The sequence below is a fragment of the Schistocerca americana genome, chromosome 2, assembly GCF_021461395.2.
Source record: "Schistocerca americana isolate TAMUIC-IGC-003095 chromosome 2, iqSchAmer2.1, whole genome shotgun sequence".
Classification (NCBI taxonomy): Eukaryota; Metazoa; Arthropoda; class Insecta; order Orthoptera; family Acrididae; genus Schistocerca; species Schistocerca americana.
In genome coordinates this window covers 671,463,341-671,480,250 of record NC_060120.1, presented here as the reverse complement: position 1 = coordinate 671,480,250, position 16,910 = coordinate 671,463,341, and the positions used below count along the sequence as shown (strand labels likewise).

General features: G+C 45.4%; 1 protein-coding gene across 1 annotated transcript in view; it reads right to left on the bottom strand.

Moving 5' to 3' along the window:
* LOC124594324 (uncharacterized transmembrane protein DDB_G0289901-like) overlaps nucleotides 1-16,910 on the bottom strand; it is a 433,352-nt gene that overhangs the window by 120,944 nt on the left and 295,498 nt on the right. Inside the window, exon 5 of the mRNA XM_047132687.1 lies at nucleotides 11,227-11,303. Coding sequence (XP_046988643.1) covers nucleotides 11,227-11,303 — 77 coding nt within the window. The remainder of the gene's footprint in view (nucleotides 1-11,226; nucleotides 11,304-16,910) is intronic.

The window sequence follows — 16,910 nt, the reverse complement described above, 5'->3', positions numbered from 1 at the left end:
GTGTACACGTGACCAGCTTCGCCGTTTCCAAGATGGTCATTCCGAGGCATCGAGACATAACAATCAGACTTTTGTCAAAGCCGCTCATGTCAGTGGATTTTCCCTTGTTCCGCCAGTATCGTCAACTATAATGATATCCCATTTGTGCGTGTTTCGCTTATACACTGTCCAGTTACATTAGTGTGACCACCGCCACCGTGCAATAACCACTCACAGACGGCAGATGGCAGCACTAGCAGTGGAGGGTACATAAAGAGTGTCGGGGAGACGCGGAAAACACTGCAGTCATTGTCGTATTCCGGAAACAAGCGATTTATCTGTCGTCCAAAAGAACATGACCATCGGTTTTCGGGCCAAGGGTGGAAGCATTTCCGAAACGGCTAAGTTTTTAGCCTGCTCGCGTGCGTTCGCGTACCGTCCGTGGCAAAATGGCGCTGTTCGAGACAGGAGCCGAGGCATTTGTGGTAAACTACGGGCCACAGATGACAGGGGTGAAGGGCGGCTACGGAGATGTGTATGTGCGAGTAGAGTTGCAGCTGTGCCCGAGCGGTTCTAGGCGCTTCAGTCCGGAACAGCGTTGCTGCTGCTACTGTCGCAGGTTCGAATCCTGCCTCGGGCATAGATGTTAAGTTTAAGTAGTTCTAAGGCTAGGGGATTGATGACCTCAGATGTTAAGTCCCATAGTGCTTAGAGCCATTTGAACTATTTGAACTAACTGCCCAGATGAACCAACGGTCCAGAAACAGTGTCTCCTCAAGGATTATTCAGCGAAAGTTACCGCGCATGGGCCTCTGCAGCAGGTGTCTGATTCATGCTCTCATGCTGACTGCTGATCATTGTCGACGAAGGCTGGAATTTGCACGCCAGTACCACTGACTGTGAGTGGAGGCCAGTGACCTTTTCAGCTGAATCACGTTTTATGCTCCATAGGACAGATGGCCGCTGGAGTATTCGGCGCGAAAGGTCTGAAAGCAAACACTCTACAAGAATCGTAGGAAGGATCTTGGCCGGAAGGCATTCCCCGGCTGATCTTGTCATTGTGGAAAACATAATGGATCAACACAAGTAGGTGTCTACTCTTAAGGTCCGTGTCCACACCTACGCGCAGTTTATTTTCTCCTCGGCCGATGGCGTCTACCAGCAGGACAAGACAATTTGTCACACAGTTCACAGTGTACGTGTGTGGTTCGAAGAGCACCACAATGACTTTACCGTACTTCTCTGGCCATCAAAATCCCCAGATTTAAGCCCAGTCGAGAACCCGTGGAACCTCCTCAGACGGTCTATTCACGCCATGGATCCTCAACTGAGAAACCCAGCGCAGCTGGCCACGGCTCTGGTGTCGCCATGGCTCCACCAACCTGTCACTGCCTTCCATAACCTCAATGACTCTCTATAAGTCCACCTTTATCTAGGATGGTTATGGGACCTCGGCTGTACAATATAAAATGTCAAATCAAAGCACCTGCAGCCGTCTATGTTTCCAATTTCGTTTTATTTTGCTATCAGTTTCGGTGTTATATTAAGCCATCTTCAGGTCCCCTGACCGACGTGTACGGAGAATCCCACCTTTTATATAGTCGCTATAGGGGCCAGCATACAGTCACTGGTATCTGTAAACTTCTTTAATAAAACGCGATCCCTTCGATCGTCTCTTGTGTCGCGTTGTTATAAAGAAGTCTACAGATACCAGGGGGCAACGGCCTTGCCGCAGTGGATACACGGATTGCCGTAAGATCACCGAAGTTAAGCGCTGTGGGGCGTGGCCGACACTTGGATGGGTGACCATCCGGGCCGCCATGCGCTGTTGCCATTTTTCGGGGTGCACTCAGCTTCGTGTTGCCAACTGAGGAGCTACTCGACCGAATAGTAGCGGCTCCGGTCACAGAAAACCATCATAACGACTGGGAGAGCAGTATGCTGACCACACGCCCCTCCTATCCGCATCCTCATCTGGGGATGCCACGGCGGTCGGACGGTTCCGATGGGCCAATTGTGGCCTGAAGAGGAAGTGCTGCTGTGCTACTACGGATGCCAGTCAATGTATGCTGGCCCCTGTTTCGACTGAACAAGAGGTGGGAGTCTTAGTACACGTCAGTCAGAGGGCCTGAAGATGTAACGTAACATCGAAACTTGTAGCAAAGCGAAACAAAATTGTAAATATAGACGGCCGAAGGATTTTTCATTTGACATTTTCTTCATTGACTTTTTCCATGCACGTCTCGCATTGCAAAAGGTGATTATTGAGCCTTTTGGCAGTCGGTCACGTTAACGTGACTGAACAGTTTCTATTTTCCTTATCGAAAACAAGACGAAAAGTAAGGTTTAAATATATTCCATCTTTCCTATGAAGGGGGCAAAAAAATTGATAGATCCGAAAAACCATCAAATTCTTAAATGTTTGAATATATGCCCGTCCTGGAATCGAACTCCTGCACCTTTGCCACAGAACAGTATACAACCAAATGGACTGTTGCTGTCTCATTGAACATTTATTGATGGGTTGATACCTACTACTTACTTCACTCCATATCTTTCAAGCTCATGTCGAAGATAATCAGTAGAGGTATATGCAACCGTAGGTTGAATAAAATTCCAAAGACGTTTGTATCATCATCCATACTTTCGCACATTTAACCATCGATGTATTGTTTCCCTTCTCTTAACTATAACAAATCCGAGCAAAAACGGGATTTTATAGGTCTAATGCTTTAGTCAACAGAAACAATATACTGCTATCGCATGCTCGTTTTAATATAAAACTAACCTGTCAAATACAGCACCTTAACCACAAAGGTGTGTAATTCGCTACCGTTTCCATGGCGTTTCACTAAGTTCAGGGAGAGTGACATGATTCCACTGTACGCGTTCAGCAGTGGTCTGTAAACGTGACAGGCCGCCGGTGTGGCCGAGCGGTTCTAGGCGCTTCAGTCCGGAACCGCGCGACAGGTTCGAATCCTGCCTCCGGGCATGCATGTGCTGCATGTCCTTAGGTTAGTTAGGTTTAAGTAGTTCTAAGTTCTAGGGGACTTATGACCACAGATGCTAAGTCCCATAGTGCTCAGAACCAATTTCTTTTACGTGCAATTCCACGTTACTGTGTCACGAAAAGCTCCACATTCCACCTCTACGTTTCCATGAACGTCCCACTGATGAAGGAAATATAGATAATGTATTCAAACGTATCTACATGTCTGCACCGGTATGTTCTGTAGTATGGGAAAGCATAATCAGTTTGGGATAAAAGTTGCGTGACGGTTCCATTATATTTTCTCTTGAGCTGATAAGCTGCTTCTGAGCTAATATTTGTATTTCTAAATTAACCGATTCCATCGTGACAACCCAGAACACATGCAAGCAACAATGATATTACGAACCGTAAATGTCATTTATTTTGTTCCTGTACTTGAGTGGGTTAATTTATTCCGAGTCTGCGTAGTTGGCCACGCGAAAACATTGAGTTTTTGCCAGAAATAAAGTAAAGATAAAATGGCTTCCAGAACTCATAAGAGTCAACAGCATTTAACGACTGCCCTCACGTTCTTGCTCTACCGGCTTCTTTCGGTTTCCTGTTCCAAACTTTTGCTATACCGATTGATCTTTTTTTCTGTCAAGGCTAAGCGATCCAATTTGTGCGAGCGGAAAAGGGGAGGGGATACGGACTGGAAACGAAGGTGTGAGTTTTGGGTTTTGTGTGGAGGGGGGTTACTTGGCGTAGCTGAATTTCTGACCGTACGTGTGGCGTCATATTCCCCTTCCCCCCCTCCCACACACACACACTCCCAGAGCCCTCGGCTTTGCCAATTAACACACCCAACAGAGCCCGCCGGTGCAGGCAACATTATAGTTTCCGGTCGGAAAAACGAAACTGAGCAGAAGGCTTGCTTGACGGTCATATCTCAACATTTGTTGTCTGGCCGGAACGAGCTTTTTCAAGCTGCGGCCTGCTACGCTTATTAGCGACGTTAAACATCAATGTATATCCTTGGGGAATCTGCGTTCTTATTTTACATCCTGTGTGACAAGGTTACTGTCTAAACAGATCTTTTACAAGTGGCTCTACGTACTATATTTTAGCCTCATGTAGGTTTCCTCGCTCGACTCAAGACAAATGAAGTAGATGTTATTTTGAAAACTCGTAGACATCTTTTCTACATTTTCATGGATTTGCCTGTATCGTTATTGTTACTTCTCTTAGCATTACTGTCTCGCACGTAAAGAACAATGAATTATCTTCACTGTTCACCCCAAATAACTTCGATGTAATGGACGACATCGTTATTCTGCTTCCGTATACGGAATTTATAATAAGGAGCTCTGTAAATAAATTGCCACTAATTAACTTAGCACTATTAGTTTCCTCGCTATAATCCTGTTAATATACGACCAACATCTATAATGATCAAAATATCCACGGGTATGCTGCCGGTCTATAGTGTCCAACGGGCACAATATTTCGGCGATCATACATGTCGCCATCATCAGGTGAACTGACGGACTGAGCTCCTGTGAACGTGCCGGCACGGAGATCCGTACGTATGATCGCCGAAATATTGTGCCCGTTGGGCACTATAGAGCGGCAGCATACCCGTGGATATTTTGATTATCAAATACGCCGGGAGAAACTCAAGAATCACAACATCTATAATGGTTTTCTTGATCGGAACTCTTCGGTTCGTTCAAGGTTGTACCTAGAAACTAAAAAGCCAGGAAAGAAGGATATTTGACAGTCAGTGCGTTGGCATTCAAAAAACCCTCTTGCCAGTTCCAGGCACTTGGAAACGAGACGAGAAAAATCACCCTGCGAGGGAGTCGAACCGTCCGAGTAGGATCACTTTAACTACTTGCCAGCAGTAATACGACTGCTCATTACAGGGAGCGATGGTGCAACCAAAGTATCCGAACAGTGAGAACTGTGAGCCCTGGTTTGAGTTTGGCAGATCGAACCACTTCCGATCCCACGTCCGTCTAGATTCTCAGCCAGTTCCTAAGGAATCCCATGGTACTTGTTGCGTGTTGCTTCTAGTGTATATCTCTAATGACGGCGTACGACCGTTACTGACTTACTTAGGTTGAGTAGTCTACAGACAGCTTTAGCACTGAAGGTTTTGCAATCTGCACAAGGGCCTCGTCGTGGTCCACAGGACTCTCATACACCGATAAGCCAGAACATTATGCCCACTGTCCACCGCAACGTTGGATGCCACCTGGTGACGTCGCGGGCACGTGACGAGGTAACAAAAGTATGTAAGAGGAGGAGACACGGACGGGGATGACCCTAGCGAAGATATAGGCTGCAAATGGGGAAATACATTGAGATAAGCGACTTTGAAAAAAAGGAGAGACTATTATTACGCAGAGCCTTGTACTCGAATATCTCTAAAACGGTGAAGCTCGTCGAATGTTCACGTGCTAATGTGAGCATCTACGGATAGAGATAGGAGGACAGTAAAACTATCACTAGGCGCTAAATGGTTGGACGTCCACGACTCACCAAAGAACGTGGGGCTCTGAGGCTTGTCTGCCAAAAGAACACAATGCTGATGCAGGGCCAAGTGTTTCATAGCACACCATTAAACGTACATTGTTGCACACTGAGCTCCCCAGTAGACCACCTCTGCGTGTTCACATGTTGACCCAACGGAATCGTCAGTTATGACTGCGGAGGGCACGAGACCCTCGGAACTAGACCGTCGATCAATGGAAACGTGTCAGCTCTCCGGGCGAATCACATTTTTGCTACACTAGGTCGATTGTGATCTCCACAAACGCCGTCATCGGCTCGAAACGTACAGCGCGCCACTGACGCAGGCTGATGGGAGCAATATTATCCTATGGGAGACATTCTCCTGCACTTGCATGGGTTGTGTGATAGTAATCGAAGACACACTGATAGCTGCGAATCACCTGTATCCTTTCATACTTGATGTCTTCCCTGACAGCGATGTCATCTTTCAGCAGTATATTTGTCCGTGTCTCGGAGCGAGAACAGCGCTACACTGGTTTGAGGAGCATTATAGTGAACTCACGTTGATATCTCGGCTACCAAATTCACCTGATGTAAATCCTATGGAACCCAACAGGGTCGCTATCCGGCCGTCACCGCGTTCGCAAATCAGCGGCCCGTTATTTGCGCAAATTACGTGATCTGTGCGTAGACATCTAATGCCACATACCTCAACAAACTCATCAACAAACCGTTGGATCCCTGATACGCAGAATCAATGATGTATTTCGCTCAAAAGGTGGACAAACAAGCTGTTAAGCAGGTGGTCGTAGCGTTTTGGCTCCTCAGTGTGGTGATTCCCTTGGCATGTGCGGGCGCGACACCTCGAACGATTGCCTCACAGTGCTCGCCAGTACGCTCTTTGACACTCGATCCATAACTTTGGGAAAAAAATCATCCCTTAAAGTTAGTTGTAATAAGGTCACTTTCGTCTGATGAAGATACCGACATGATATCTAAGAGCCAAATAACCTGGTTCACGTGCCTAACATCGTGAAGGCCCATGCGAACCGCAGAAGTGCCGCAACCTGACGTGGCATAGACTCCACTAATGTCTGAAGTAGTGCTGGAGGGAACTGACACCATGAATCCTGCACGGCTATCCACAAATCTTTAAGAGTACGACGGGATGCAGATCTCTTCAAGAGCTCGTTGCAAGGCTTCCCAGATATGCTCAATAATGTGCACCCTAGGGGAGTTTGGTGGCCTACGGAAGTGTTTAAACTCAGAAGACTGTTCCTGGAGCCACTCTGTTGCAATTATGGACGTGTGGGGTGTCGCATTGTCCTAGTGGAATTTTCCAAGTCCTTCGGAATGCACAATGGGCATGAATGCATGCAGGTGATCAGACAGGATACTTACGTAGTGTCACCTGACAGACTTGTACCTAGACGTATCAGGAGTCCTAGATCACTCCAGCTGCACACGTCTCACAAGATTACAGAGCCTCCACCGGCTTGAGCAGTCCCCTGCTGACATGCAGCGTCCACGGATTCATGAGGTTGTCTCCATACCTGTACACGTCCATCCGCTCGATACAATATGAAACGAGATGGCTCAAATAGCTCTAAGCACTGTGGGTTCAAAATGGCTCCGAGCACTGTGGGACTTAACATCGGAGGTCATCAGTCTTCTAGACTTAGAACTACTTATAAGTAACTAACCTAAGGACATCACACACATCCATACCCGAGGTAGGATTCGAACCTGCGACCGTAGCAGCAGTGCGGTTCCGAACTGAAGCGCCTAGAACCACTCGGCCACAACGGCCGGCATGAAAAAAGAATCGTCCTGCCAGGCAATATGTTTCCAGTCACCTACATTCCAATGTCGGTGTTGATGGGTCCAGAGGAGGCGTAAAGCTTTGTGTCGTGCGGTCATCGAGGGTATACGAGTGGGACTTCGGCTCTGAAAGCCCATGTCCATGATGTTTCGTTGAATGGTTCACACGCTGACACTTGTTGATGGCCCAGCATTGAAATCTGCAGCAATTTGCGCAAGGGTTGCACTTCTGTCACATTGAACAACTCTCTTCAGTCGTCATTGGTCCCGTTCTTGCAGGATCTTTCTACAGCCGCAGCGATGTCGGAGATTTGATGTTTTACCGGACTGCTGATATTCACGGTACACTCGTGAAATGGTCGTACAAGAAAATCCCCACTTCGTCACTACCTCGGAGATGCTGTGTCCCATCGCTCTTGGGTCGACTATATCACGACGTTCAGACTCACTTCAATCTTGATAATCTGCCATTGTAGCAGCAGTAACCGGTCTAACAACTGAGCCAGACACTTCTCTTACATAGATGTTGCCGCCTGCAGTGTCGTGTTCTGCCTGTTTGCATATCTCTGTGTTGGAACATGCCTGTACCAGTTTCTTTGGCGCTTCAGTGTATATCATAGAATTTAACGTATGGTCCACATTTTATTTGTATAGATAACTGGTTTCAGCTTTACGGCTTGCATCAGATCCGATAACTCAAATAAAATTTGGCCAAAACTGTAAACACTTCGAGTTATTTAAAAGTTAATGTTTGTTTGTTGTTAACGCATGAGCCTGGAGGAAAACACATATAGATATTTCATAACCTTGTGAGCGTTGCTACTTCACCGAGGAAGTCGCATGGAGACACGCACAAGAATTTTTTTCTGCGAAGGTACAGTATTTAACAAGGTAGTTCAGTTGCCTACGAGAATAAGAAATTAATACTGAAGTGTGTGTGTGTGTGTGTGTGTGTGTATTTCTTTACGAGGAATGTAACACACCCATCAGGTTTGTATTAAACTGAACAGGTTCGATACCCATTTAATCACGTATGTCACCTACATGTATTTCAAATCCGCAAATTTCGTGGCTTAAAAGTATAGCGGGGTTGTTACAATAGGAATTATAATTTCATCTAAAGAAAACCGCGAACAATTATAATCGAAACAAGCATTGGGCATCTGGTTTGCTGAAAGCTCGTTTCCTTATAGTATTTGCAAAGGGTACTGACAAGTCCGGGAACGCTTGATTAAGCTGTCGGGCAGCCAACAGAGAGTCACCACACCTAAACAGATTGCACGCAAGCATTCTTGCCACCCTGCTCTGGTGGCAGTATTTCTGAGATCGTGGGACACTGTAAATCACAGACAGGCTGAGCACCGCTGTCAGACTTCTAATTTCCATAAACACGTTTAAGTAATTTAAAGGGCCAGATTTCGTCACGCTTTTAGCTTGTCCGGAACAACAATTTGTCACCCAAATAAATATTCTATTGCGAAAGGCACGTTGACGTGAAAGCGCTTCCCTCTTAAAGGATCAGAAAATATTATTAATTTCTCCCTGGTAAATACGACTGGAATACAAATGACTTGCTTAGTAGTAACCAATGTTTTAGCCGTTTCCGCTCACACAGATGGTGTATTGCTAGTATAACTAGGGTAACTATTTATAATATGCAGAACCCGTACTTCGAATTGCCTGTGTAGACTTACTCTTGAAGACAAAAGAATAGTAACATCCATGTTACATCTGATTTCTCATTTCACCTTTTGGGGATGCACAGCATAGACCTGCTCTGAAATCCAAAAATAAGAGTTCGAAATGGACATGTTCGCTGAAAGTTGAGATATTATCTGTCGGAGAAATATTCTATTTAAGCGTATAACTTTCATAAAAGAATGGAACGATGTGAATGAAAACGAGAGCACACAAAACTGATGCCAAATATAACTAATAGTGATACAAGCAAACGATTAAAATTTCGTAGCGAAATGACCATACAACGAAGATAAATTTTTAACTCCAGAGAACTTCGAAACTATAGTTATTGTAAGTGTGATGTCTGTTTCCACATTTTTCCCATGTACTATAAACTTTGAATGCGATTGCATTTACTGCATACTGTCCAACTTAGAAGTAACATAAACAGAGAGCACACTAAACAAACAGGGTGTCACGCGTTTTATTCTTAAACGAGAAGCCTCATATGAACAGCTACGGAGCATGCTTTGTTGATCTAAAGCACACAGAGAAGGAGCAATTATAACGATTTTAATTTTAGTTTTGTCAGTGGTCTTTCGGACGGTTTGATGCAGCCCACTACAAGTTTCTCCCCCGTACCACCCTCATCCCAGAGTAGCAGTTGCACACAACGCCCTGAATTATTTCTAATGTATTTTTAATCTGTCTCTTGTTCTAAGATATTTTCTCTCTATCGCTTCCTTTAGCGCGATGAAAGTTATTCCCCGACGTCTTACCGCACGTGCTACCGTCAGTCAATTGTCCCAGTCTGTGTTTTTCACAGATTCCTTCTCTTGCCGCTTCTAGGGAGAACTTACTCATTTTTTTTATCACGAGCCACGTGACGTAGTGATTAGCACACTAGACTCGCATTCTTGAGGATGACAATTCAGATCCGCGTCCTGCCATCCAAATTTAGGTTTTTCGTGGTCTCCCTGAATCTATCCAGGCAAATGCCGGGATAGTTCTTTTTAAGGGTCAGGACTGATTTCCTTCCCCATTCATGAAACATTCCGAGCTAGTGCTCCGTCTCTAATGACCTTGATGTCGAGGGAACCCTAATCTTCTTTCCTTCTTTCCTTTCTCAGTCCACTTCATTTTCAACTTCCTTCTACAGCACCACGTCTCGGATGCTTCGATTCTCTTCTTTTCCAGCTTACTCACAATCAGTCTTGGAAAACTACGGAATATGCGAAATGAAATGAAGAGTGCGATGGAAACAAACCAACAGTATATACTCTGCGCTGGTTTTCTGGGGTGTAAGAAGAGAACAATCCCGTTGGTTAATGACATCCATTTATGCATTTTTATTAAAAATGAAATTCCTCCAACTGTACTTTAGATTTTTTTATTTACTTCGCTACTAGTTTCATCATTGCGTCAACGCCATCTTCAGGCCACTTTGATGAAATCAGTTGTGTGTGGCTCAGTCTAGAAGTCCGCAGTGAGATCAACACGTGCTCCACATGTAACTTGTTAGTGCACGCCATCCATGTGGCGCACGTATTTATCTGTCCCATCTTCATCCGGTTTAAATATGGATGTGCGAAGATTTATGCATTTGTAGAAAGGAAATCCTAACGGTGGAGATAGCAGAAAATTCAGTCACAGGCCACGAGTGGCCTACCGGGACCATCCGACCGCCTTGTCATCCTCAGTGGAGGATGCGGATAGGAGGGGCGTGGGGTCAGCACACCGCTCTTCCGGTCGTTATGATGAGATTCTTGACCGAAGCCGCTACTATTCGGTCGAGTAGCTCCTCAATTGGCATCACGAGGCTGAGTGCACTCCGAAAAATGGCAACAGCACATGGCGGCCTGGATGGTCACCCATCCAAGTGCCGACCAAGCCCGACAGCGCTTAACTTCGGTGATCTCACGGGAACCGGTGTATCCACTGCGCAAGGCCGTTGCCGCACATGCCAAATAAAAACTAGGAAAAAATAAAACTGTTTCCATTAAATAGTAAATCAGTCTAAGATAAGGTAAAACGTCATGTTAAAGAACATGCTAGAAATCATTTAAGAAAAACGGTGATAATATAAGTGTACGTGTAAGGTGAAGGTAAATTCCCGAGACGGGGGAATAGTGGGAGCGGATTTAGCTTTATAGTACCAGACGGCTGTTCATCAGCAGTTTTTTTCCAGGATGTAAGGTTTTGGACTGGTCACGTACAGATAATTGTGCATGAAGCTGTGTGAGTCGCGTAGTACTTACCAGGGACGAGAGACGAAGACACTTCGTTGGTCATGAGAAGCGCCAGCAATGACGTCAGCACGAGTGATGACGCCATCCTGAAACAACGGGAAAGCACAACTAGTTAGCGCATCCTCTGTCTCTTCCCGAAAACAGATACATGGGAAAATGTAGTTATGTCCTTGCCCAGTCTTAAGTGTCGTTAGAGAAAAGTACAGTTTTTTATATGGCGACAACTACTTTTACAAGTGAACTATAAACTATTATTTTTCTGTCTTTCAGTTTTGAAAGTCTGTGTGTATATATTGTGACATCCTCTGCTAGTCCGCAGCTCGTGGTCGTGCGGTAGCGTTCTCGCTTCCCACGCCCGGGTTCCCGGGTTCGATTCCTGGCGGGGTCAGGGATTTTCTCTGCCTCGTGATGACTGGGTGTTGTGTGCTGTCCTTAGGTTAGTTAGGTTTAAGTAGTTCTAAGTTCTAGGGGACTGGTGACCATAGATGTTAAGTCCCATAGTGCTCAGAGCCAAACCATCCTCTGCTACAGATATTTTGTTTAATGCTTTTATTCAATGTTGCGGATTTATCTCTTGCTTTGGTGTTTTGTAGGACTACTTTGCATCGTTAAATTTTCATTTGTGCATCGCAAATCTAAGTTAACTGGACAGACACAAAGTACAATCGAAATTACGCTCATATAGGCATCAAAGGACATGACGCAATGTTTCTTATTTTAAAGTCCCTCTACCATTCTGATAATGTAGCTGGACAATATTGTCATGTATGTAACAAACACACCACACAGACGTTCAACTTCTCCACGCACTTTCCACGTGAAGAAAGACAGATACTCTCCAGTTCCCCACAACATACGCGACATAAAATGTCAGTTAAGCGTGACGCATGGTTTACAACACCACGTAGTGTTTGCTATTATTATTATTCATTATCGGAGCGAGATAAGCACGTCTCACCTTTAGACGGCTGCCTATCGTTTACAAGTCGGTAACTTGGAACATAATGTGCATGCACATATTTAAAATTTGTGTTCACTTATTCAGTATGTAGGCTACTGCAATAGATGGCATGACGCTACCTACGTTCAGCATTTTTATAACGTGTGAATCCTTGACAAGAAAGTGTAGCAGTTTTATGAGACCTTCCGAAGCGTGGTATTGTGTTTGTACTGTTGTGGATGAAAGTGGACGTGGAAGTAAAAGGAGAATGAATCTAGAGGGCAGGTCTGCTCTCCACAGAAGCGCTGAGAGATCCGTAGCACAAAAACAGATTAACATGCACCTTACGCAGTACGAACAACAAACTCTTGCGCAGTACGAACAACAAACTTGATGGCCAACATGAAACTGACTTCAAATATGTATTGGGGATTGTAAACTGACAGAAGAAGACGACAGCAGCAAGATTGGGCAACAGCAAACACCGCACTTGCAACCTTGGCACGAATTCATTTAATGTTCTAGGAGGAGAGTGCTGGCTGTAAAACGACCGCCTCATATCCCTAACTATGATTTTTACCTGTGTGCAAGATGCAGGGTCAAGCATATTCAAACAATATCGACACAGTGGAAGAGCTACAGCAGAATCTTGAAAGCCCTACCATCTGTCAGGCAGAACTGCTACCCGTATCTCATAGTGCGATGAATCGCGCACATTGCTGCATCAAAGCACTGAGGTCGTTTCCGGCATCCTCTGTAAACAGCAGTTGTCCTGTTTATTATCTGGCATAACTTATTTCGTGTCAGACGTTTTTCTGGTCAGTTTCGTTACACACCTTACCATCATGTTTGCCGGACTATTATTTGTGAATTCAATACATAGATGACAGCTAGTACTTCCGTGCTGTTCCTATGACAGTTACACCATTATAGACGTTCACGTTCTGTCATTTATGTGGGCTCTCTGAATAGGGCGGGAGGAATCGAGAGCTCCTAGCCCGTTCTGTTTGGGAATTGTTTTGTTCGAGCAGGGGGGTATGATCAGTCTCAAAACCCTTTACAAATTTTGCTTAATTTCTCACACGTACGTCAGCAAACGAACCATTCCGTCTTTCTCGGTGTTTATCTTCTTCACTCACAAAAAGTTTACTAAAGCATTTTATACAGGATTTAACAAAAATTTACGACACAAATTGCAGGACACATTCTCATATATAGACGAAGAAATTATGTTACATGAACATGCGTCTGGAAACGCTTTATTTCCATGTTACAACCCACTTTCTCTACCTCATTAATCACGGGTATCACGCGAGAACAGAACGTTAGAATCATGGGGAACGCGTACTGTTGGTGACGTCTGGTTACGTCGTGCACCGCCAGTGTTTTGTTTTAGATGTCGCTGTTGCCATGCGACGTACGTCACTGTTTGTTTACAAGTAACATCAACTGTCCCAGGGATCAGTACGACCGTTGCAAGCACGCGGGTTACTAAGTACACTTAATCACAGACTTGGCTCGTGAAATGGAAGTGTACACAAATACAGAGATGGCAGATGCCCATTTGATGTACGGATTAGCTGACGGCAATGTGCTCGCGCTCAGTGTTTTTACCGGTAGAGATTTTCAGGACGAAGGTGCCCCGACAGGAAAGCGTTTGACACCATTAATCGTCGTCTTAGGGAACATGGGGCATTTAAGCCTGATACTCGCGACCGGGGGGAGGCTTAGAAGGACGATTACACCGCAACGGGAGGCGGCAATTCTTCATGCAGCCGACGCCGATCCTAGTGTCAGTACAAGATGTGTAGGTATAACACTGGATGTTGACCACAAGGTTGTCTGGCGAGTGTTACACGAGGACCAGCTGTGTTCATACCAAGCACATTAAAACTTTGTGCTAGACCGAGACTCGAACTCGGGACCTTTGCCTTTCGCGGGAAAGTGCTCTACCATCTGAGCTACCCAAGCATGACGCACGCCCCGTCCTCACAGCTTTACTTCCGCCAGTACCTCGTCTCCTACTTTCCAAACTTCACAGAAGCTCTCCTGCGAACCTTGCAGAACTAGCACTCCTGGCAGAAAGCATATTGCGGAGGTAGGGCTTAGCACAGCCTGGGGTATGTTTCCAGAATGAGATTTTCACCCTGCAGCGGAGAGTGCGTTGATATGAAACTTCCCGGCAGTTAAAACTGTGTGCCAGACCGAGACTCGAACTCGGGGCCTTTGCCTTTCGCGGGCATGTGACAAGGTACTGGCGGAAGTAAAGCTGTGAAGACTGGCGTGAGTCGTGCTTGGGTAGCTCTGATGGCGCCGGCATGGTAGCTCAGCTTGTTGGGTCAGAGAGCTAGCTGCTCTCTGTAGTAAAAAAACTGAGTGAAGGAATGAACAACGAGTTTCAGCGGATGTCATGTGACGTCCGCTATGACAATATCCAACGAACAATATCGAACAAAATAAAAAAAGTGGTAAAAAAAAGATGGTAGAGCACTTGCCGCGAAGGCAAAGGTCCCGAGTTCGAGTCTCGGTCTGGCACATAGTTTTAATCTGCGAGGAATTTTCATATCAGGGCACGCTCCGCTGCAGAGTGAAAATCTCATTTTGTATGCATACCATTTGCAGTGTGTGCAGGCACTGTCAGCAGCTGATTTTCCTGCACAGGTACTCTTCTGCGAATGGTTTATTCAGCGAAGTGTCAACACTAATTTAAGTGCAACGGTGCTGTTCGCAGATGAGGCATCGTTTCAACGCGATCAGATTGTAAGATTTCAAAGTCGGTATGTACGGGCAGACATCAGTCCTCACGCAACTGTTGAAGCAAGTCATCAACAAAAATTTTCTGTCAATGTTTGGGCCGCATAGTTCGTGACTGTTTGGTAGGGCTTCACTTTTTTCCATCCAGGCTCAATGGACAAAGTTATCATAATTTCGTAGAAACCGTTCGGCCTGATCTGTTAGCAGATGTGCCTTTAGATGTGCGATAAAACACGTACTTCATGCACAACGGAGCACCTCCTAATTTTAGAGTTAACGTACGTCGGCTTCTAAATACCAAAAATGGTTCAAATGGCTCTGAGCACTATGGGACTTAACCGCTGTGGTCATCAGTCCCCCAGAACTGAGAACTACTTCAACCTAACTAACCTGACATCACACACATCCATGCCCGAGAAAGGATTCTAACCTGCGACCGTAGCTGTCGCGCGGTTCCAGACTGTAGCGCCTAGAACCGATCGGCCACTCCGGCCGGGTCTAAATAACAGATTCGGTGAATGATGGATAGGTATAGATGGATGAACTGCTAGGCCTCCACGCTCTCTGGACCTAAACCCACTGCAGTTTTTTTGATGGGGGCATTTGAAAGCTCTTTTGTATGGCACCGCATAACAAGATGTTCAGAGCCTCCGTGCTCGGGAGGACGACGGTTCAATCCCGCGTCCGACCATCCTGATTTAGGTTTTTCCCTAAATCGCTCCAGGCAAATGCCGGATGGTTCCTTTGAAAGGGCACGGCTGACTTCCTTCCGCATCTTTCCCTAATCCGATGAGACCGATGCCCTCGCTGTTTGGTCTCTTCCCCAAACAACCCCACCCGCTTTGTGGCCGGCCTGAGTGGACGAGCGGTTCTAGGCGCTACAGACTGGAGCCGCGCGACCGCTAAGGTCGCGGGTTCAAATCCTATCTCGGGCATGGGTGTGTGTGATATCCTTAGGTTAGTTACTAAGTTCAAGGCGACTGATGACCTCAGAAGTTAAGTCCCATAGTGCTCAGAGCCATTTTTTGAACCCCCTCCGTGCTCGTATTATGGAACGCTGCGAAACGATACGCAATACTCCAAGCATACATCAACACATAAGAGATTCACTGCGACGGCCGATTGATGCACTTTCCAATGCCCACGGAAGGCATATTTAACATTCCCTGTGAGAAAAAGTTGCATATGGTATGCTGGTGCGTACTGTTCGTGTGTGCTTTCCATTATCAATGAGTTGGAGAAAATGAGTTGTAACACGGACACAAGCGTTTGCAGACCGTTGTTCATATAACATAATTTCTTCGTTTATGTGTGAGAACTGTGTGCTGCAATTTGTGCCGTACATATTTGTTACGCCCTGTATACTCATTGATAATCCGCCTGCGATCCAGAAAGTCTAAGCAGTGCTGTCGTTTTCTCTTGAGCAATTGAGCAATTCGCTACATGTGTTAAGGAAAGGAATGTTTGCATTGCGGTAACAGATGTTATGATGTCTGTTTGTGATTACAGTATCATGACAATCATTGCTAACAGCTACTGGGACAGAGCAGAAAAATATATCACACCATTAATGAGAAAATGGTGCGCTGTCTTCAGTATTAATCCTTAGAAAAACGGTTGGGGAATATTGATCAAACACCCACACGGAAATTTGCAACTAAACAAAATGTTATGCTGTGTTATACAAGTCATGAACTGCTGTACCATGAAAGTAAACCATTCTAATCCACTTCTGCTGCTGAGGTGATGAAAAGCATCTCCCCTTTGTCAACGATGCGATAGAGCAGTACACTTCAAGAATATGGTTAAAAGTGTGACTTGTGTTTTACAGTCCATCCAAATGGTTCATGAGAAGTAAAGCTGCAGATATCGAGAATGTATGACATTATTTCTGTGTGGAAATTCATAAATTATTACTGACAACAATAAATAGAACCTCAGGAGCAATTTATCACCATACTTCAAGCTCTGAAATGAGATGCAAAACGTATCGCAGCAT